The 24,589-nt window shown below is 37.7% G+C and overlaps 1 protein-coding gene across 4 annotated transcripts in view; it reads right to left on the bottom strand.

The window, feature by feature from the left end:
* Positions 1 to 1,437: 1,437 nt before the first annotated feature.
* The window catches only part of MFSD1 (major facilitator superfamily domain containing 1), a 28,522-nt gene continuing 5,370 nt past the window's right edge, over positions 1,438 to 24,589 (bottom strand). Inside the window, exons 3-17 of one of the 4 annotated variants that reach the window (XM_030574843.1) lie at positions 23,850 to 23,962; positions 19,716 to 19,758; positions 18,027 to 18,094; positions 17,000 to 17,108; positions 15,612 to 15,714; positions 14,485 to 14,583; positions 13,365 to 13,476; positions 12,375 to 12,431; positions 11,366 to 11,522; positions 10,272 to 10,369; positions 9,610 to 9,722; positions 8,957 to 9,004; positions 7,590 to 7,650; positions 3,199 to 3,310; positions 1,438 to 2,924 (exon numbers count right to left, since the gene is read on the bottom strand). In XM_030574843.1, the coding sequence (XP_030430703.1) occupies positions 2,865 to 2,924; positions 3,199 to 3,310; positions 7,590 to 7,650; positions 8,957 to 9,004; positions 9,610 to 9,722; positions 10,272 to 10,369; positions 11,366 to 11,522; positions 12,375 to 12,431; positions 13,365 to 13,476; positions 14,485 to 14,583; positions 15,612 to 15,714; positions 17,000 to 17,108; positions 18,027 to 18,094; positions 19,716 to 19,758; positions 23,850 to 23,962 (1,353 nt within the window). In that variant the 3' untranslated portion in view covers positions 1,438 to 2,864. The other 3 variants (XM_030574842.1, XM_030574845.1, XM_030574844.1) reach the window with 3 other exon arrangements.

Below are 24,589 nucleotides of genomic sequence, written 5' to 3' on the forward strand. Positions count from 1 at the left end.
TCCTCCTCCGTCGCTTCCAACTGATGCGTCCCCAACGTATATCTAAAATTCTTATTATTAATCCCTAAGTGCATGACTTTGCACTTTTCACTATTGTATTTCATCCTATTACTCTTACTCCAGTTTACAAGGTGGTCCAGATCTTCCTGAATAGTATCCCTGTCCTTCTCCGTTAGCAATACCCCCCAACTTTGTGTCATCCGCAAACTTTATTAGCACATTCCCGCTCTTTGTGCCAAGGTCAGTAATAAAAAGGTTAAATAAGATCAGTCCCAAAACCGATCCTTGAGGGACTCCACTAGTAACCTCCTTCCAGCCTGACAGTTCACCCTTCAATACCACCCGCTGGAGTCTCCCCTTTAACCAGTTCCTTATCCACCTTACAACTTTCATCTTCATCCCCATCTTTTCCAATTTAACTAACAGTTCCCCATGCGGAACCGTGTCAAACGCCTTACTGAAATCAAGGTAAATTAGATCTACCGCATTTCCTTTATCTAAGTAATCCGTCACCTTCTCAAAGAAGGAGATCAGATTGGTTTGGCACGATCTACCTTTAGTAAATCCATGTTGCAATTTGTCCCAATTACCATTGACCTCTATGTCCTTGACTACTTTCTCCCTTAAAATTTTTTCCAAGACCTTACATACTACAGACGTCAAGCTAACAGGCCTATAATTACCCGTATCACTTTTATTCCCTTTCTTAAAAATAGGGACTACGTTAGCAATCCTCCAGTCGTACGGCACAACCCCCGAGTTTATCGATTGCTTAAAAATTCTCGCTAACGGGCTCGCAATTTCACACGCCAGTTCCTCTAATATCCTCGGATGGAGATTGTCCGGGCCCTCCGATTTTGTCCCATCAAGCTGTTCAAGTTTGGCCTCTACCTCAGTTGCGGTAATATCCACCTCCATATCCACATTCCCGCTTATCATCCCTCCATCATTGCTAAACTCCTCACTAGTCTTATTAAAAACTGAGGCAAAGTACTTATTTAGATATTGGCCTCTGCATACTGATCAGTTCACCCACCATTTAAATAGAGCAAATGTTTAAGACCAGAGGGAATTTGGACTGGATGCCAATATTAACATACACTTTTGTACAGATTACTATGTCATTTGTGAAATTATTTCTTGGCCCATGCTCCACCAGTACAGTACTGCCATGGATAGCAGAAAACCTGGATCTCATGGCTCTCTCTGTTTTTGTTTTGGGGTTGTTGTTTTTTTTTGGGGGGGAGGCCAAAACAAGAATACCTTCTTTCTTTCTTTCGAGGAAGAACACCGCTCTACCCTCCTTCGACTAACAACTGCATAAGTTTCCTCAAGTTATTCTTTCCTGAAGCCCTCCCTCCACCGAAGACAGTAGTCATGTGCACTGACCACCAAAGAGCACTGCTTAAAAACAATTAAAGCACTAAACACAGAGAGCCAAGTGGCCCTATCCATTTAGTTTTATTTACTATAAAAGATCAGCATCTATAAGTGTATAAGCAAATCAACTGTACATAATCCATCCATGGATAGTTTATGCTGCTTTCTTCCTAAAGACAGCGTAGTAAAAAACCAAACAAAACATCTTAGCACTACCATGTGTGAATGCAATCTTCAATAGCAACACATAAAAGCACCAAGTTTATACTGATATGCCTGGATAGATTTCATGAGGCCAGACTATGGCAGTTCTACACAATTATAATACTATCTTTGATAAAGTTTGTAGAATACTGAAAGTCATAGAAAAGTAACTCACTTAAAAAAAAAGTATATTTGCATATACAAAATTCTTAATAGAACCACGAGTTCCAGATATAAATGTCAACATTCCTCAAGTTACTTCTTATTTATTACATTAAATACAACTGTTAGGGTAACAAGCTATTAGAAAAAAAATACTGGCTTCCCTGTGCAGTTAAGACAAATTTTAAGCAATAAAGGTCAGAGAATAATAATTTAGCTCAGATTAAGACCACATTTTAAAAAACTGAAAATTCAGTCAGTCTACTTTTTTAGTGTTCTACTAGCCACTTAACATGAAATATACATGTATGAGATTTCAGGGTCCAGTTCTGCTTACATTGCAAGCATAGGAGTCCACACATCTTTGGGAGAAAGTTCATCCTAAAGCCATTTTTTTCATTGCAGATAACATTAAAACTAGTAGATACTCTACACTACATTTGTATAATTACACTGATTGACGGTTATATATTACAGTTAATTTGATAGTTATAAAAATTGTATTGTGTTATTTCCACAGGAAAATAGCTCAGCTTTCATTAACACCATCACCATGTACTAGTGCAACTTTCAAGTCTGGTTTTAATGAATATATGGTGGTTTTGTTTTGTTTTGTTTTTTTAAACTAAATAGAACAGCCAAGTTTTTGTAAAAAATCTCAATTTGACAGAATGTAAAAAGGCAGTCCTATTTCTACTGTTACATGGTCCATAGTGAAAGAAAGTAAAACTGAATTATTGCAGGAAGTTAAGTCATCCAGCATAAAATGTAGTATGACCAGACTAATGCCTACATCAAGACTATGTAGAACGGCTAACAGGCTATTGTTTCCCAAGGCTTTTAAGTTTCAGATTTGGTTTTGTATGGCACACAGCAGTCAAACCTCACCTAATGCTTCAAACCTGAACTAATGTTTCACATTACAATAGGAGCCACTTACTGACACTACATTTTTTAAGGTCAGGTGGTTGCTGATGACAGCATGTGGATTCAAATATAGAACATGGTGCATTATTCTGCTTTTGTTCTATGTGCAGTTCTTGACTGGGAAGAGAACGTTTCTGTCTGCATAAACTTCAGAGCACTTCCATCTCTTGACAAACTTTTGCAGAGTGATGCTATTTCAGCACACTTCTGTGTGCCAATGCAGATACGTAGGAAGCATAATTATCAGGCAGCTGCAAAAAAAAGTTTGCAAGAATGATGAATCTTATTGATACCTATTCTTCAGCTTATCTGTCTCTCAGATTAAAACTACTGATTTATTCTACCCCTTCAGTTTGGTTTTTATTTTTTTTTAACTTGTAGGCAAGATTCATTTCTAATAGCAATGGGATAAATTTAGCTCTTTCATAAAAACCAATATACTGCCTATGTGAAGACACAGATTTTTTTTTTTTGTTTTTTTATTGCACCGTCTTCTGTAGGGAAAAACTGCTTTGCTACTAATACCTGAGCTCCTAGTTTGGAGAGATACCTATTCCTTAAACTAAAGTCATTCTTTGGCTGTAATTTGGCCAAGTCATCTTCGTTTTGACGTCTGAGTTTCTCTCGACTTTCTGCTCTGTAAAACAAAATGGATTAAAATTAAGAGATGCGCAAACCAGAATCTGTTCATCTGAGTCTGTTAATTTTGCTTCTAGTAACTAACGGTTTACAGGTGTAAAACTGCATGTTAACAAAAACCTAAGAGACATTTAGCAAGCCACACTAATTTGATATTCAAGAAAAACAGACTAATTTCTGCAATTGTTTTATTTAGCATTTAGAACTTTATTGGAAAGTTACAACATGCTGACTCATTTTTTAAACAAAATTCAGACTATGCCTTTATCAGTTAAACAAGATTTGATCCCTTAAAATATTTTAAGATTACAGCACAAAAAAGAGAAATGACAAAAGACCTTACTAAAGAGAGACTGCTCAGCAGTCTTACAGAGTTAATAGCAATCAGGATTTGGTTTTATCACAGATTAAAGATCCAGTATTTGGCCATACAGTAGTCGTTAGAGACAGCTCCCCACTCCCACTTAGTTTCAACTTGAGCCCTTTCCATAAAGGGTAAAAAAAAGTCTTGGAAGACTTAACTGTGTTTTACTGCTACATGTGATAGTGTTTTGCATGAAGAATATGCCAAAAGCCACATTAACAGAGACCGGTTAACAAGTTTTAGAAGGCAATGATCTTTTCACTACACAAAAAGTACAAGTCAAATAATTGCTTAAAACCATTATTAGACAAAAACTCTGGACACCAACCAAAGTGACACTACTTAAAGGCTGCTCCTGTAAGTGAGATATTTGATCTAGTTTATATTGCAAGAATGTTTGCTTCAGGTTGAAAAGGAAACATTTTGCAATTACATGAAACTTCAGTTCAGTTTAAAATGCTATGACTCAACGGAGTAACTGCTCTGAGAAAGATGAATGTTTGGTAACTATTAAAAATTGTTACAAAAGCATAAGTGTCATCATAAAATAGTTTACTGTAAAATCCTCGGCATGTTAGTATGTTTTCCAATCAACTGTATTGTCCAGTGCTAAGCATCGAGCTCTAAATACACTATAAATTCTTCAAGTTGATAAGTTGCTGATCAAATGCTCCCCACTTCTGGATGATATTTCCTATTCAAATTTCTTTTCTGCAAAAAACATTGTAGTGAGAATTATTGAAAACATGCTACAAGAAACCCTGACATTCAGGGTGCTTTATCAAACACTGCACACATCTTACACTGACCAGAAAAATTGGCAAGTCAAGTAAAAATATGTATCTGCTTCTGGTGAGATGGAATGGGCTCCACATCCTGACAAGAGCCTTACATGACCTCTTCTTCTGCTCCTTTACCACCCAAAGAAGTTTCACATCTTGGCCACTATCTGTTAGCTCATGTACTATATCTTTCGGAACCCAGTTTTCATCAGATTTCAACAACTTACACTGCTGAAGTGGGATCCTAAATGTTCTCTTCCCATCTCTGTAGTGCCACCCCACAGGCTGGGAACAGAAACCGAAGCCAAGTTTGCCACATGCCAGTATGAAACCACCCCCCACCAGCCACTGTGGGAGAGATGGTTTTGGTTGGGAGATTTCGTTCTGAAGTCATAAGTGTGGAAGATGTTGTAAAATTGTTTTTATATACAGACAATACATACAGAAATCTATCTTTCACCTTACAGTAAAACTAAAATTTAGTTCTCTAGCCACTGCAGTTAAAAAAAAAAAAATTCTATCTGCAATTCACTACAGACAGATTACATATGTAAATTTAGCACCTCATTTTAGCACTTACAATAAATTGTCTTCTGACACAAACAAAAGCATTGTAGTTTGGGAAGTTAATTTCTTTAACATACATCTAGGTACCTAAGCAGCAGCACTGGGAGGGTAAAGGTGTTTTACTGTTCACAATAAGAAATTTATCAAATAAAAAAATATTCATCTGAATGAAGTCTTCATAACACCCAGCTAACTTCAAATTCTGTTGACAATGTTTTAAATATCATGATAAACTAAATACAGAACACAAATTAAACATTGGGAAATGTCTTTAAAGATAATATAAAAAATATATTACACAAAGATAAATTATCTCAAACCGAAAGAATGGACCTTATAGCTTTAAGTGTCTGCTTCAAAAATGTGCCTGATCCTAAAGCCAGTTATATTACTTCTCTAGTTATCTCCATATTATCTAAACACCTTAGTCATTACTAGATTTTATCCTCACAACACCCCTGAGACAAGTATTAACCACCCCATTTTATAGCTGAGGAATTGAGTAATTTGTTCAAGATTACATAGGAAGTCTGTGGTTGAGCCAGGAATTGAACTCAAAGAGATTTTAGTCTTATGTCCTTCTAAACAGGACACTAGACTGACTAAGTTTTTAGGAAAAAACTATCTAAAAAGCAGTCAGCTTGTTTTTTGGCTGGGTTTTTTTTTGGTGTCTACAAGTGGGTTGTATTTTCCAGCCATGCTGGATTTCTACATTTGTACAATTAAACCCTAAACAAGTTTATGTTATATATCAAAGTTCAACTTCACTGTAGTGTTGTTAATGCCCCTTTGGTCACACATTACTAAGTCCTAGTCTACACCAGGAGATTATGTCAGTATAACTACATTGCTCAAGCATGTGAAAAATCCACACCCAAGAGACACACAGTTATGCCTGCAGTGTAGACAGTTCTAGGTCAATGGGAGACTTCTCCTGTCGACCTACTACTGCCTGTCGGAGAGCTGAAGTACCTATATCAACAGGAGAGACTCTCCCATCAGCATCGGTAGTGTCTTCACTGAAGCATTAACCATAGCTACAGCTGCACCGCAACAGCAGTGCTGTTTGTGTGTCAACATACCTTCAGTTGAAATCCTTACGTTAGGAAAGTTACCTTCCCTGAAACTCAGATGTCAGTGACAGTAAAAGTAAACTTGAAATAAATCCTGTGTCTTGACAGGAGGCAATTATGCCCACTTTTGTCTAATAACTAAAGAGGAGACTTGTCAATGTGTATTGCACTAGGTAAGAATGGATACGAGTTACAGTACTGTTTTGATAGCTTCCCATTCAACAACTAAAAGCCAAGATTTTCAGAAATAGGACCCTTAAGCTCAACTTTTCAGTAACCTGAAGGGCAGTGGAGCCTGTGAGCACTCTGCACTCTTTACATTATTAGGCTTCTAAAGCCATACCTATGGCCTGTTTCTATATATGGCTTTAGAAGCCTAACTTTAGGATCCTATTTTGAAAAAAATCAGAGTCTTCATTCATCTTGCTTCTGATATTAAACCCAGATAATCTTACTTGACTCATAAGTGGCCCGATATACTCTGCTCTATATTTTACTTCTGCAATGACAATTAAGAGGTATGCCGTTACCCAAAAGCATGACTAAATGACAACATGCTACTTGTCTTTTCTTAACTAGTCACACCTACATAAAAAGGTCACCAGCAAGCAGTTTTAGTTCAGAAGTAGGAAGTGCTAGTCTTTTTTTTAATATATACTTGGGCTTGTCTACATTCATTTCAGTGGAAACATGATCTATGACAATGGTAAGGATTCACCTGTTGGCATAGGTGCTCCAGCTCCCCAACAGGCAGTAGCTAGGTCGGCAGGAGTATTCTCTGGGGATTAAGCCAGTTTATCTGCGTCACACAGGGTGGTGTTTTCTTTCACCTCCCTGAATGATGTACTTGTACAAAAGATAATCTCCTAGTGCAGGCCAGGCCTTAGAACTTTCATTCAGCTGGAAGGAACTCTATTTTCTTCTTTAATATAAGGTATGTTTTCAAGAGAGTTAGGACCAGCAAGATATGATGCCTGGGCAGTGGACATAAGCCAGCTTTTGCTTTACTCAATAACAGGAGGCAGGAGCATGTAATTCAAAGACGGAGAAAGCCACGATCCACACAGCAGACTAAATTTTGACAGGAGTTGGTCCAATAAAAGATATCCCCACCCTGTCTCTCAAATAGACAATTGCAAATAGTTGTGTATTTTAAAAAGGATAACGTCAACACTCACTACAGTGCAAACTTTGGACACCCAACTTTAGATACCAGTAGATGGCCTCTTTTTCATAGTTGCTGAGCATCTTCAACTCCAGTTAGCTTCAACTTTTTGCAGAATGAAGTTGTGAAGAATATTTCTACTGTAGTAAAGTTATTCTTACCTCATTAATTCCTGATAGTTCCATTCTAGACTTTTGGCATAGTATATTGCAAAATAAATTGACTACAAAGGTGTGGTTAAGGAGAGACTATGTGCATGTTTAAAAAAAAAAATTTCCAAGTTAAAGCTTTTAAAAGGACACTAACTCTCAGCTTTATATACTTACTCAGCTGCAGCTAGCTTTTGCAGTTTTTCCCTTTTCTTTGCAGACCAGTTAAGATCACCTCCTACAAACAGAAGTTATATTGATTTAGGAACTTCTGAAATTTGTCTTTGTATGGTATACTCCACTAGAAACATCTCTATAACTCGAGAAAATGAAAGTCAATATACATATGGGGGAAAAAAAACAGTAATATTGAAACACCTCGGGATAAGACAATACAGCAAATTGACAGAAGACTACAATTCAATATGGCAGCTAAAAGTAAATGCATTTCTAGGCTACATAAACAAATAGACATGTCACAGAGCAAGGACATAATAGCTATGGATCTAGAATCTATTAGAGTGAAATCAGTCATAAGTAACAAGCTGAGTTCAGAGAAGATGATTGATAAGTGCTAGAAGAAATTAAAGATTTTTAGAAAGTTAACTATTTAGCTATCACCTCATCTAAGCTATAATATGGGAGGAACAAAAATTTAAAGAGATCACTACCCAAAAAGAGGAGAAATTTAGGATGAGAGGGCTAGGATTAACAGCATGTAGTAAAGAAAAAAAGTTTCAGGCTGAACATCAGGAACAGTTTTGAGTGAAAAATGTTTTAAACCAAGGAAAGTGGTGGAAGCCATACACAGCTCGGGGCATTTACACGTAGACAGGATAAAATACCAGCATGTCCTTGATAGAAAACACAATATTAGCAGCAAAATGGACTGAATGTAGCAGCTTTTCTCCAGCTCTATCGTTATCCAACCCCAGCGTTGGATATACAATTAGACGTGCAACAACAGTCAAGGAGGAACTAAGATAATTTGCTTTCTGAAGAGCCAATGCAACTTTTACATATGCGAACACACAGCACTTCAGTTACTATGAGATCTACAAAAGCAATCTGAAATTTTTCCAAAGAGGGATAGGAAAATGGTCACAGCCTTACTCAAAGCCTAGTATAAAATGACCAAATCAGATATCCATGTGCAGCTGTACTGTATTCCTGTAATAAAGTTGATCTAACTATATTAAGTACCAGGTGTGTTGAAACTAGTGCTCAAGTTAGTTCAAAGGATAGGTTCTGAATCCCCTGCTTACCCTGACTACTGGGAGCATTCAGCATATTGAGAAGGTTGATAGAATTTTGATGGTAATCGGCAAAGAAAAAAAAAACTTTTACATTGAGGAGATTTTTAAAAGGTCTCCATTACCCTCCATTAATAATCTACGAAGAGTTGAGCCAGAACAGCTTTTGTTACCCTGTGTAATTAATACTAGTTACAGAGGAAAAAAATTTAGATCATTGTTGTAACTAAAATTACTGACTCAAACAGAACAGAGAAAATATGTAAAGAGATAATATAAATATGCACTTACCAGTGAGGTGATTCACAAAATACAGCATGACTACAGCTATTAGTGACACTAGAAAAGCAGAAGAGTGTTATAGTCAGCAAGGTTACTGGGAAGGGAGGAAAACCAAACTCTTCCCCTAAAATGCAATTAAGCAACAGTCAAATCTTTTAGACAGCAATGTTGACAGACATTAGGATTTAAAAATCAGCTAAGTGAGTTAGGAGCTCTTCTTAGTGACTTATGCTCTTAACTCACTTAACCACTTCAAAAATGCCACCTAGAGTGTTTGAAGCAAGATCAGGAAAACGGTCACTTAACATGGCGGGAAAAAAAAATAAAAAATCTTTCCCTGAAGATAACCTTTTTAGGTAACACTGAAACACACTAATGCTAAAAAGGTCTGACTATACTTAATATCCATCTGACCTCATTTTCCCCCTCAAAAATTTCTTCAGTACCCAATATAGATTATATAAAGTCCCTTGAGAGTAAATGATCAATACTCTAGTGAGAATTACTTTCATCAGTTTATAAAACAAAGCACCCAACTATCAATCTACACAACAGAAAGTATTCACTCACGTGGCTACAAACACATTGAGCATTAAGAAAAAAAATGTCAGGTGAGCTCCCCAATATTCAGGGGCCATAAGTTCCCACAATAATGTACTTACAGCAAATACAAGCACTGAAGAAGACTTCTAGAAACAGATACCCTCGAGAATCCAGTATCGTACCAGCTGCTATGGCAATAATTGCCAGACCCAGATTTTGGATAGACTGCATACTAAAACACAGGGTAAACAATCTTGTTATCCACATTACATTGGGAATTTTTAAATTATTTTTAAAGAAGCCAACATGCTTAAAGTATGAAGAGTACCTAGAATTGTCTTATTTGCATTTATAAGTACAACTACAAGAAAGACTCTGTACACTGGCACAAGTTGCATCATGGCATACAGAGGCAGATATGCAACAAGTACATTCTCAGATTGTACAAACTGCACCCACAAATCTGAGGGTAGAATCCAGTTCTACATTTGTGACCTGTTAATTTTGCCAGTAATCCTTTAAATATGAAAAGCAAAAGCTATTTTGGACACAATAATTCCAGAAGAATGAAAACGTATTATGCTTGTTTTGATATCAAACAAATCTATCTTAAAGAATTTGAGGACTGTTCCTAGCCTGAGTAATTTTATAAGATAGTTTCATTGCAATGAACATATTAGCAGCCACTCTGGAATAAGCTACTCAAAATTTAAATAGTGGTTCTGTATTTGGAAGTACCCGTTGTAGACTGCCCCTAGGAGACAAATATATGAATACTTACAATCCATAAGCAGTTCCCAGCTGATGTTCTGGAACAACAAAAGCTACCATTGGCCACAAAGCACAGGCAAGCAGTGAATAGGCTACTCCTAACATACACTGTTGGAAACAAGATGGTATTATATATATGCTGGTGTTGAAGTACAAATATATAGTACTTGGTATAGAATTTTAATAAAAGGATGACATTTCTGTCAACAGTTTCCACAACGGAAGCGTCAGACTCAAAGATATGCGCATAAGCCAAGAAGAAAGTGTTTTGGCAACAAGTTTCTGGGTGAGCTTTGCAGAAGCAGAACCAGCCAATTAGGAAAAAAGTTTAATTATGTGAGTATAAAATACACAGAAAAGCCAATTAATTAAAAAAAACAAGCTGAGTGGTTAAAGAGCTGTTGAAGATCCTTACAATGGTACCAGGTTATTCCTAATCATATCTGGTACAATTTAACCACTCAGCTTTTTTTTTTTTTAATTAATTGGCTTTTCTGTGTATTTTATATTCACATAATTAAACTTTTTTCCTAATTGGCTGGTTCTGCTTCTGCAAAGCTCACCCAGAAACTTGTTGCCAAAACACTTCTTCTCCACCGGAGTGAGATGAGCAAGGTAAGTCAATGGGAGAGTGTCTCCCATCGACCCAGGGTGATGTAGACACTACAATAAGTGGACCTAAACTACGTTGACTCCAGCTAAGTTATTCATGTAGCTAAAGTAGCATAACTTAGGCTGACTGGTTAGAACACAGGAATGATTTAGGAGTGATGGATTCTGTTTCTGGCACTAACAGTTACTTGTATGATGTAGCGTAGACAGCCATAACTTCAGGCAAATAATCATGTTACGTAAAATATTCCCTAACTTCGCTTTTAATTTCTGTTTCATGTAGCGTTCCCTTGTTCTTGTATTCAAAAAGAGTAAACACAAGTGCTCAATGCCATTCATTATTCTCTGTCTCATACCTCCACGGTGGTGGACTACTGGGCACAGTGCCAGCAACATGGTCAAAAAAGCATGAAAAAATACAATTTATCATATGGCTATTAAATAAGATCACATATGCATACAATTAAAGTCATTGTTACTAGCAAGAATTACCATAGCAATCCAAGGGTTCCAGAAAGTGAAGGCCAACATAATGTGAGAAGCAAGGGTTGCCACTATAGCACACATAACCCAGATAATATTTCTTCCAAGTTTATCCACCAGGAATCCAAAGACAGGGGACATGGGTGCTGATATGATATATACAATGCTACAAAGAAGTAATAAAGATAGTTTGAAAACACATTTATTCTACATTTTAAAGTACAAGGCAACTTCTGTCTTTCCATCATGAAGCATCACTATCTACAACACCAAATTCCCTCTTCACTGTGGAGCCCCATGCTTGAGTTGTTCTGGGATGCTTGAGTGCATAACAAACACATTCCCTCTCCAAAAAATAAATATCAAAGCAGCACAATTAGCATCTGGTAGTTGGTGGATGGGAGCAAATTTAACGTTTGCCACCTTGATAATTCAGGGATCAGCCTCAAGAGAAGAAAATCTAGCCCACTTGTATTGCAGAAGTTTTATTAGCCATTTGTAGAAGTCAGAAGGGCATCATCCCAGAGACCAAGATGTCTAGGTAGCCAGCAGCCTGGTCCACTGGTAGAACACAGGAATGATTTAGGAGCAATGGATTCTGTTTCTGGCACTAACAGTCACTTGTATGATGTTGAGCAACTCATTCATCCTCTCCATTTCCTCAGTCTACCCAGATTTGTTATTATACTTTAGTTAGTTGATTGTTGAGTACTATATAGCTACAGAGCATAAATTAGCCTACCTTAAACTCTGTTCGGGAAAGGAGTGCTTCTCAGTCCATGGCTCCTTGTCAAACAAAGCCCCATGATTCATTTTTATACTCTGGACTTCCCACAAGGGAGGGACTGATGCTCCTTGAGAGAAGAGCCTACCCATGCTCCCAGGAATGCATTAGTCATAAAACATAACACAAATATGTCTGAAGATGAGATTTTTGACAGAGACTCTACTCTCTCCCTAGACTAACATGTGACTGACATACATCAAAGCCTTTAATCAAATAAATTTGTAGGAATACCTGTTAATTGCACTTGCTTCTTGAGAAGAAAATTTGAATTTCTCAATGAAGAAAACCCTAAAGTAAAATCCATAGAGGAGTTTTAGAATATTTTTATCCATTTAAAATGTTACCATTTTAGCTTAAATTTGAAAGTGAAAATAGGAAAAAATTCAAAAATTTACTTTTTTTTTTTTAAAACAGTTTGACGAAAAACAGAAGAATGCATGTTATAGAAAATGAAATCTTCCAGAGAACATAGATACTGCATACAGAATTTCATAAGGTATTTAGGAGATGGATTTCTATATAGTAGAAGGTTCTAAAAATGGTTTTCTTCTACATCAGAGGAAGTCCTCAAAAGCATAATTCACTGATGGCTAACCTAGTGATGGGACAGCAAGGACCAAGCCACTGTATTAGACCAGTCAAAGCACGACCTTTTGGAGAGGATGCATAAGCAAAATGGAAAAGTCAAACAACTATCTTAGCTTAGAGAAGTCTGATGGTTAGTGATGCTAAGTCAAATCTCCACTTAACGTGACAGTGGAGAACACTGAATGGCAGCCTTCTTTCCATGGCTCTTGCTGCATTACATTTTAAGTAACCCAATTCCAGTTTTAGGTAACAAATGTAAAATGCATTATAGCAACTCAACCAATGCTAAAACCTAAAGTGTATTCTTTTAGAAAATGCAACAGATAAGAATATCCACCTCACAACTCTCAAATGATAAGAAATGACACAAGCAATATCACTGAAGAAACATCAAAAGCAGATTAACAGGCAGAACTGCTACAAAAACGTTTCCTAACGATTTCTTGAAAAATAAAACAGCAATAATTTTATTTTAAATCTCTCTTTAAAAATTTACATTGTCTCTACAAGTAGTTCTATCCATTAACTTTGTGCTAAACTGGTATGGTATGTTAGGAAGTGATGTTTCTGATGCAGTTTTTGTTTATATTTCATTTTAAAAGGGGAGGAGGGAGGGAGAAGAGAGACACTTACTTCCCAAGTCCAATGAAAGGAAACACAGCCGCATAATAACACACACAGATTATAAATATGAGCCACAAGGACAACGAGAAGTCTTTCACATCAGTTAATTTAATCACTTCACCTTCAGAAAGACAGACAGATATTGGGATCAATGCAAGTTATCTATAGGCAAGTTTAATATTTTTAAAGCTGAATAAAAACTAAATAATGCATTGTAGAATTGAGCATTCATGTAGTTAGATATTTTATGATAAATATAATCTCACTATATAATAAATTAAGCAAGAGGGAGCTAATGACAAGTTTAAACTAGCATTTCATTGATCCTGTCTTAATGCTATGGAAATGCCAAAACTGAAGACCAAAGTCCAAAGTATTCCATGGCAAGTTGGACTTAAATTCTGCAGCACGGTCCCTAGAGTCAGAGACAGTCTGGTGCAGCAGAGTGGAACATCTGCAATGACTTCTTTATTTGAACAGAAGTTGTCCATTGAAAAGTGAAATTTTGCTGCAACCCTGAACTATGGAGAAGTGATTAAATGTGGGGAGACAGCAAAACAAATTTCCAGTATGCCTCAGATTCTTGTGTAGACAACACATCACTACAGATTGTTGGGGGAAGATGTATACTTTGTAACCTGTGTAAAAGAAAGTTGGACTCTTTACACCTAGAGAACACAGGAGGCTTTTGAGGTTGCAGGACACATTAGCTGGATGTTTCTATTAATAATAAGCAGTTATTAAATAGCTACAGCTTACATTAATATGGTATTGATTTCAGCATTAGCCCTGACAGGGTAAAACATGGGGCATGAACTGTCCTTTCTGTAGGCTCTAGAAGAGGACATTACATCCAGTTTTCACTCATGTTTTCAATCATGACAGCCAGAAGCAGTGTTTGTTTCTTTATTAAAACAAGGATTTTGCAGCAAGGAGAAGATGAGAGGTGCTAAAAATCAAAGCACCAGGAACCTGATATGACTAATGGACAGATAACTGGAATTTAAGTTTAAAGGGTATTTTGTTCTAGGTTATACAGACACACTTTTAAGTAACTGATCTAGTACTACAGATGAACATACTATGCAAATTGAGCGTTTTAATAGATTTTTTTTTTAAAATCACTCACCAGTTTTTCCTTGCTCTTTACAAAGGATTTTTTCTGCTCTCTTGTCCAGATAAGCAAGAATTAGTGCACAGATTAGTGAAAAGATACATGTTACACCACCTGGGAGAAGAAAAGGAGTTCACTGTACAGTAGTAACTCCAGAAAGACTTAGTTCATGTATGTTTTAATCATACATCTCTAAACAGAACAGACCAGTCTAACAATTGCAGAGCTTACTATGATCAACATCACTTGCTAGCATTATAAAACTAAGTAGCAGACTAATTCAAAGTCTGAAGAATGTAAAGATATTTTATCTTACTAAACACTACCCTATACAGACACCACCTCAAAATCTTTTACCTTATATTTCAAAAAAATGTTGCAAGTACAATTGTGCCTGTATTTGATTACAGATAAGTGCACTTATCTAGAAATACAGTTACCTGACTACACACACAAAACAGCAGTTACAGGATAGTGAGTGCAGTGTGTGAGCAATTCTGCACCAGAAGTTAGTTGTACTTTGAATATCAGAAGCAAAACTCAAGCCCAAATGTAAGCAGAAGCAATGTCTTAACACTCATGGTTTGGTTTTGTTGGGGGAAAAAGGGAACAAAGACCTCACCCAAGTGGAAATTTTCTCTTCAGAGTACAGATGAATAAACATGTACAAGAACTTTGACATGCTGCCTTTCTGAGGAACAAGGGATGCATATAGTTCAATGGAAGATTAAGATTAAAATTAAAAAAAAAAAAAAAAAAAAAATCTACCCACGATTTCCAAGCATATGCAAGACATGAAGGCCACTATACATCCCCACAATGAAGACTAAGTTTGGTTTCATAATACACCACTAACCGTCAATCAAATGCGATAACTACCCAGATGCTGACTTTGCTTAAAGTCTTAACTTATTGCTGGCCATGAAGACTTGCCTTGCCAGTTATACCACTACTCTCAGACTGAATATAGCTTCTTTTCAACACTATCAAGCAAATTTTCAACTGAAGAACTTATAACAACTCACTCATTTAGCTTTTTCTAGTTCATGCATATTCTTTAAAATGTTCTGTGTACGTTGTTTATGTCATGCAGCATTCAGGATTTTCATACATGTTATTGATGACTTAAAATATTTACTAACCTATCATAAGTGTAAATCCAAGTGTACTATGACCTGTAGAGCCCAGCAGATCTTGAACTCTGGAGTATATCCATCCCATGATATTCATATTCACAGTGCTCCCCTAGAAAGAAAGGACAGTCATGAAGAATACTGCAGTTTACAATTCTATTATAGTTTTAAAAGGATCAGTTGAGGTGAACAGTCTACGTTTCACCAATTTCCCAATAAATATCAGTGTCTAAGAAAAGCCATCTACAAAATAAGTTTGATTTATGTATCCCAGTTAAAATTGCACTACTACAAGAATTGAATAGGTTCAAGATTACAAAGATAAGAATCCAGTCACATACAAAGTTTCAGAAGAAACCCATACTAGATGTTTCTGCACTTGCAGCAATACCACCATGAAGTCTACATTATACACTGCAACAGCTTCTGTGTTATATGTATGATTTGTTTAACCAATATTTTAAACCAAGTAGACTTCAGGAGGACATGTCTAACCAGAGCAGAAGATAATCCTCGCAGAACAAGGGATATTCCAATGATATCCAAGGGATATTCCAATGATAAGGGAAGACTGGAAAAGGAAAAAAAAAAAAGAATTTTTTGCCAGAAGCTGGGAATGGGCAACAGGGGACTGATCACTTGGGGATTACCTGTTCCTTTCATTCCCTCTGGGGCACCTGGCATTGGCCACTGTCGGAAGACAAGATACTGGGCTAGATGGACCTTTGGTCTGACCCAGTATGGCCATTCCTATTTTCTTAATACAGTCGATTCTTATTTCCTAGCCCAAACAGAATGAACAGCAGGCCCATAGTCAGATAGCAGGTCAGATATATTTATATAAAGTCCATAAAATACCATTTTAATACTTCCATACTGAACAGTCATGTTGTAGAGTAAGAAAGAAACTCAGGTCCCAAATCAATTGATGTATACTGCAAATTAAAATGCAAAAAAAAAAAAAAAAAAAAAAAAAAAAAAAAAAAAAAACCAAAGCAAGCAAAATTCAGCCAAGTTGACACTCATTGTGTACACTGCATCAGTAAAGTCTGTTGTACATTTTAAAAATTCACCCTTGAAGAAGGCAGACATTACTGCCATTCCTGTCCTGCCTTCGTATGCAGTATTAGTTTTCACTAGGGCCTCTTCAGAAGTTTGACAGTTAACACCTCAAGGAACTGCTGTGTCCTGGGGGTTACATGATGCAAACTGTAATGCACAACATCCATGCTGGAGTTTAAAATGCTCTCTTATGAGATTCTTCGTAAATGGAGTTTTGGTAATTTTCCACCAGTGCATCCTGACCTCATCACACAGTTCCCACTTCAAAGGAGTACAAAGTCAAATTTTAAACGTATGATTATATAAAAATAGCATTTACAGGTCTTCATACTTACAATTCTAGCCATGCTAAGTTGTAATCCAAACACGAGGTTTAATTCCTTGCCTTTAAACCAACTGACAGCATAGGCATTTTGTGCTACTGCTAAAGACTCCCCACCAATTCTAAATGAGGGAAAGAGAAATATATGTAAAAATGTAATCTGAACACCTGTTGTGATAACAATTCAGTACACTGATTTGACTTCAGTCCATGTAGTGCTGTGTAGGTTCACTTGAATTTTACATGCACACATCTAATGTAACATGAATCGTAACTAATAGAAACGTGTAAGAAAGGCAATGGTTTTGCATTTTGAAGACTATAGCAAAGTGGAAAAGAGTAAGCTGAAGTCTGTGAAAATGGATTTGGTTGTGCAAAGAGAGCAATGTGAAGACAGCAGAGGCAAAAGAGAAATAAGTGAGATTGCAGCACCTTCTTAGAGGAAATGGAAGAGTGTTAAGAGCCAAGGAGTGATGACTGAAGTTAACAGAGCCAGGATTTCACAAAACTTAACTGTGTGTTTATTGTTGCTCATCTACAGTATGTCATGGATTGTCAACCTCTATTCATACTGTTGATCACACCTTAATAAAAGGTATCTTATAGCCCACCTCTTTTCATTTTTTATTCTGCAACATCCCTGAGGGAACTACAGCAATTATTTACATGTTAAATTGCATTAAATGCTAAAACACATTACTTTTACAACTGGAGACAAGGAGCACCAGCACCACAGCGCTATTCAGATCTTTACAGACAACTGCTTGGCCTGCTGGTTATGTATGGTTCGTTATTGTTTAAATTAAGTAAAGAAATTAAATAGAGCACTGAAACATTAGAAAGTCGTTTCCAATTTCTAATTCTTTAATAAATTTAGGAATGCAATTGCAACCCACCACAGACCTCACTGAAACTATATCAAGACTTAAGTATGTAGGCTGTGGGAGCGCAAGTATGCTAGGCACTTTGCAGAACACAGAAAAAGATAGTCATGCCTCTAAGTGCGTACAATCCAATGTTGACCTTTTTCCTAGACTTACCCAAATACAAATCTGCCAGCTTCCATTAGCCAAAAAGCATTAAATAGAGCTCCCATCGCAAAGATCACCTGTAAAATAGGAACATTGAAACAAACAGAACAACTTTAACAACCCAACTTTAAACTAAAATGATTCTGGAACATCAAACTACACAAATCATGTACCACGTGAGCTAACAAGCTGTTTTTTGCTTTGTGATATTTTTTTTCCTGAAAGATAGTAAACATATGGAACTTTGCAATACTTTAATGATTAATGTGCTGCTAATGAACATTTAAATACATACATTTGTAAGTATGAACACCACCACCTAGGAAATGTAATCAAACGCCTATTGACAAATATCCAGTTAACTGATGCAAATTGAATTTCTGTTTAAGCATTTAAGTTTAAAAAGCTAAAAAGAAATTCTCTTTGCAGAAGTATTCTGCATAGTAGCTGCTGAAGGCATCCTAAAGTATGAATGAACATTTGAACCTATGGAAAGGGTTTGTTTTTTTTAAGTAAATTACTAATTATATAGTCAGTCCATCACTAATATGTTATCATGCATAGAATATGGAATAATGCATTACCTAGTTACTATAGTTTCAATTAATATAAACAAGCTAATAAACTGCTACAAAATCCTTATAAAAATATTGTTCACAAAGTCTGATTAACTGTACCCAAACCTACAGCAGTTTATGTATATACAGTATTCCCATAACTAAAAATATAGTAAATGAAGCTGAGAAGTAGTTTTTCTTATCTTAAAAGGAGCTTAATTATTGGCCATGTTATCGGATTACCCCTCACGGAAGGAAGATGGACACAGGTTACTGCAAGGCCACATGGGAGGAAGGATGTTTATGGGGCACTGTGCTTTACCACTACACAGAGTCAATCAGAACTACTACAGAACATATGCACTCAATGTGATCTATGTTCTAAGGCCATGCAGCTTTCAGGTAGAAGGGAAGAATCAGGACAACTGTTAACAAGGCACAGGATTCACCTCAAAATCAAGTACAGGTGAATGCACTAACAATAACCATCCTTGAAAAATGTGGGCAACAGCAAGTCTTTATGTAACTCCAGGCCAAAATGGATGCTGTAAACGTAAATAACTACTTTGCAATAAAGAATTATAATTTGAACAATACAAGCAGGTGTCTCTTAGCCCTGGTCTAAACTTGGAGGTGGGGTGGGGGGGAAGGAATCGATCTAAGATATGCAACTTCAGCTATGGGAATAGCGTCGCTGAAGTTGATGTATATTAGACAGACTTAGCTTGTGTCCTCACGGTGTGGGGTTGACTGCCGCCGCTCTCCCGTCGACTCCACTTCCGCCTCTTGGCGGTGGAGGAGTTCCGGAGTCCACAGCAGAGCGATCAGGGATCAATTTATCGTGTCTACACTAGACACGATAAATCGATCCCCGATAGATTGATCACTACCTGCCAATCCAGCAGGTAGTGAAGACCTGCCCTTAGAAAATACCTCTATGAGCTTCTTAAGGCAATTCCACAATTGTTAAGCCTAACCTGGTTTTTGCCTGCAACCCTCTAGCTGAAATGCACACATTATGGAAGGGCATGATGCATATTAATTAGCACAGATTAATTATGCTATCTATGCATTTTGTTCAGCAAACCCGTCAACAACATGACACAGCCTGTTGTGCCCCTTTTAGTTTGCACTTACTTACTTGTCCAACACAAACAAAGGAGCTGAATATTATGGTGCCCAACCTGTCAACAAAAATTTAAGATATTTAAAACTTTAAAATAAAGCCAGAGGTATTGGAGTACATTGAAAATATTTAACACTACTACACATTAAAAACAGAAGTGCTTCTGAAGCATTCTTAGGTTTGGAGATTTAAATCAAACTGCCCAGAAATCTTGTTTCTACCTGTTACTAACCATGTGCCCCAAGATGAGGAAACTGTTATTGCCTACGATCAGCAGAAATGTCGTTATCTGGAAGAGTAAATGTGTCCAGTGTATAGCTCAGGACTTCTAGCTCTATTTAATAGAATTTACATCAGAAAGCTCCACATTATATGGACATGCCAGAGCTCTCTCTGGCTAAATACTGCTTATCTGACCATTAGCAGTAAAAGAGTCTGGCACTCTTCATACAAGCTTTCTTTGTGCTAATGAGATGTATCTGTTACATTAATTGCATTGGAAATGCCATAGTTCCTTCCCCAAAACTTTAAAATTTAATATGTAAACATATTACAGGGACTGGATTAGATGATCTCTGGAGGACCCTTCCAGTCCTATGATTCTATTATAGTTTACAAACAATACTTGATCCTTTCTTTTGCACTGGGTTTGGTGTTCATAGATACATGTCTGAGGAGATAACAGATTGAGAAGTAGGAGTGCGTATGTTCTGGTTTTCAAGTACCATCATCAGTTTCTAATTCATTTAAAACCTGTAACTTTAATCTTCATTGTTAGGAGGAAGGCAGTGTGACACATCGTGAAGTGACATAACTAGAATACAGTGAAAACATTACAGCATAGGCACCGACTCTGTGGGTGCGCCAAGGCTAAAGCACCGACGGAAAAAAGTGAGTGGGTGCTTAGCACCCACCAGGAGCCAGCTTCCCTCCCACCCACCCCCCCCCGCATCCCCCATCCGCCGGTGGCCTTACCAATCAACTCCTCCCTCTCCCTCCCTCCCAGCGCCTCCCGCCTGTCACGATCAGGCAGGGGGAGAAGAGGGGACAGGGCTCACGCAGAGGAGAGGCAGAACTGAGAGGGAAGAGGCAGGGTGGGGGCAGAGCAGGGGGTTGGCCAGCACCCAGGCCCAGGGGAAGCCTCATAGCAAAGGACACATGTGCCTCATTTTTATCATGATTTGGTTAATACTTTTTAAAAAACTGAAGTAAATGTATTCTTTCCACTTTCCATTTTTATGTTAGAAACGTATTAGCTTCATCCAGCACTTTGTAGTCAAAAATCTAATAGTTTACTCTGTAGTGAGTGCAGAACTTAATAATTTACTCCAGAGGTTGGAGGAATCAAAGCTCCTATACAGTTTTTCCACTTCCAGACTCTTATACTATTACTGCATATACAAGAGATTCATATACTCAGCAGTTTAAAAAAAACATTGCAGCACTATTTTTGAAGTACAGCTTTTAAGACACTACTCTCCTTTAAATAAGCCTGTATTAGATGAATGAATCTATCTGCCTACCCTTGGAACAGTTTCTTAGTAAATAAGTATATAGTATAACTTAGTACACAAACCAGAAAACTAAAGTTGTGAAATATTTCCTAATCACTGAATTCAAATCATGTTTAAATCAGCAAGCAGGAAACCTTGATTTAAAAAAAATTTATTCTTGTTTTACATTTGTAGTTGGGATATGTCTACATACAGAGCTGGGGTGTAATTCCCAACCTGAGGAGACATTTGTGCTAGCTCTGATCTAGTGTGCTGAGCATAGGTGTGGCCGCATGAGCCATGGAAAGGGCTAGCCACCACTCAAGTATATGCCTAGGGTCGCTGATGGGTACATACTTGGGGCAGTTAGCCCATCCTGTCAATCGCACCTTCCTAGCTACAATCCATTTCTAAACATGCTAGTTACATCTGCGTTAGCGCAGATGTGTGTCTCCTTGAGCTGGGAGTCACATCCCTAGATTCAAGTGTACACAGTCTTAGCTGTTTTCCTAAAGGAGGATTACACCAAATAAAAATAATGAAGCATTAAAACACATTCATTAGCAACAAATATAGTCTTTGCACTAAATTTAGTACTTGACAGACTTAGTGTATTCTTCAGGTTAACAAACATTTAAGCAATTATAAAACTAACTTATGTTTGTCCAGATTCTTAATTTTAACATTTTTTTATGTTAGAAAATGGTACACCACATTATTTATTTGCTAGATTACTTTATTTTACTTGCCGTATATACCCAATCATAAGCCTGTTCATTTATAAGCCGACCCCCTACCCCGCCCCACTGCCGCCCCAAGATGGATAAATAAAAATGGAAATTTTTTTTATAATCCATTCATAAGTCAAATCTATAATTCAGGGGTCAGCACTCTTTGGCTCCCAGGGCATCAGGATAAGCTGCTGCTGGGCCAAGATGGTTTGTTTACCTTGAGTGTCTGCAGGCATGGAGGTAAACCTACGTAAACAGTGTAATGGCGCACCAGCGGCTTACCCTGATGGGCCGGGACAGCAACTGGTGGGGAAATTTGGGGGCGGGGAGAGGGCATGGGAGGGGGACCCACAAGCTGGGAGTCAGGGAATAACCGGTGATCACCCCCCCATATGACCCCACCCCTAGCCCGGGACCCCAGACTCTCTCCATGCCATCCTTTCCCACCTTATCTGGGGAGGGCCAGGGAGGATGTCTCTGGCCTGGCTGGAGCTGCTCTGGAAGGCTGGGTAGCACAGCCACACCTTGCTCCGGTGGGCCAGTCTGTGCGGCGTGGCCGCAGCATGTTCCAGCGGGCTGGGCCAGGTGGCGACAGCCTGCTCTGGGGGGTGGAGCCAAGTGGCACGGCTGCAGCCTGCCAGCCCCAGAGCTGCAGCTGCTTCGGAGGCTGGGGGGAGAGCAGTGTGGCCAGAAACAGAGAGACTCTGGCCACATCTCTTCCCTTCTGGCTCTGCTGCCTCTTCTTGTGCCCTCTGTTGGGGGAAGGGGCTGTGTCCCACCTCTCCCTCTCTATACCCGTTCATAAGCCAACCCCCTTCTCTGGTGCTTGCCTTCTTTACAAAAAATTTGGCTTATGAACAAGTACATACAATAGTATTTGTGTCAAGCTGTATTTGGATGGAAATTGGAATTCAGTTAAAAGTGTATTGTAAAATACATTTTTCTACTTTATGAAGCCACCTTACATGTGCTGATAGATAAAATTTCCCAAAACACATTTTGCATTTAAAACTAAATGTAATGAAGCAGAAAGGAAATATTAGCTGCAGTTCACATATTGACTGTTTCTGATCACTATGGTCCAGAATTTCTGAAGTAAATGTGCTTAGGGAGCTAAGGCACTTTTGAATCCCACTAAGCACCTAAATCTGGCTCTACTTCTCAAAACTAGATGAACTGGATCTCATCCTCTCCATAACTAGTTTTTAATTCTAGACTGGAGAAGGAAAACAAGCTTTCCTGCTTTTTCCATTTTCTAGTTATTTTCTCAACTTTGAATAAAATAGTCCACACGAAGAAAAGTCTCTCCACACTTGCTACTTAAACTGAAATCCAGAAGTAATTAAGGCAAAAACTGAAAGTACTTACATTTGGAAAAACAAATACCAGCATTCACTCCATTATAATATGAATACTTCATGCCATACATCACTTTGGGATTCTTATAAACCGTGAATTGACCTCAAAATATAAAAATATTCTACCCTGATTCTGTACATAATTAAAAAACGTACACCGCCCTTTAACTCATTAAAATTTGAGGATTGCTCACTGATGCAGCATATTTTTATTTAAATTATTTGCTCCAATACAGCACAATGTCAGCTTTAACGTAAGTTGTCAATTTCAAGTCTCATTTTAAACAGAGTTGTTTTTTTAAATGCATTTAAGTGAAAAAAAAGAAGTCCCTGAGTTTAAGTCTTTTCTTCCTAGGAATCAAACATATTATTCACCTTATAGAAAAACCTTCGTGAAAGAAACAGATGATTTTGCAGGTTGTTCAGATTCAAAAACTCAAAGAAACTCAGTGAAAGCTGATTGAATGTCACACTTGGAAGGATCAGGTCATTAGAAATGGGAGATGCACGTTCAGAAAAAATCTCAACTACATTTTCAGTGTAGATGAAAATGCTTATCATGCTTACCTTATTCCAAATACTCTGTCTATCAGAAAGCCTCCAAAGAAACAGAGAACCACATTGGGCCAGGAATACCAGGCATATAATGCCATGAATGTAGCTGTGTTCACCTTCATATCCTAAGAATATGCAAAATTTACAAAAAGAGTGTCGTTTAGTGCTATTTTAAGTACAGTGACAAGTGCTAAGACAGCATCTAATAATTAAAACATTAAAAATGCAGTCTTCTTTTTAAGAGAGAAACTGTCACCAGGTGTTTAGAAATCCAAAGGCAAGTCTTGATAAATCCAATTACCAAAGGTAAGGAGAAAACTTCCAGGGGCAAAGTTAAGCCTTGTCTATAAAGCTTCTGCAGAATTTGAATGGGAAGACTTTTAAAAGGCACAAAAGAACACTTAGGGTACATCTACACTACCTGCCGAATTGGCAGGCAGTGTTCAATGCATCGGGGATCGAATTTATCGTGTCTCGTCTGGACGCGATAAATCGATCTGCTAATCAACGCCCGTACTCCACCTCGGCAGGAGGAATAAGCAGCATCGATGGAGGAGCCGCACCAGTCGACTCGCCACTGTGAGGACGGCCAGGTAAGTCGAACTAAGATTGCGTAGCTGAAGTTGCTTATCTTAGTTTAAATCCCCTGGCTAGTGTAGCCCAGGCCTTAGGCACCCATTGAAAGTCAAGAGGAATGTTGGGCCCTTAACTGACCTTTGTGCCTCTGAAAATCCCCCCCAAGTTAGTTAAGT

This window comes from Gopherus evgoodei, chromosome 9, assembly GCF_007399415.2.
Source record: "Gopherus evgoodei ecotype Sinaloan lineage chromosome 9, rGopEvg1_v1.p, whole genome shotgun sequence".
NCBI lineage: Eukaryota > Metazoa > Chordata > Testudines > Testudinidae > Gopherus > Gopherus evgoodei.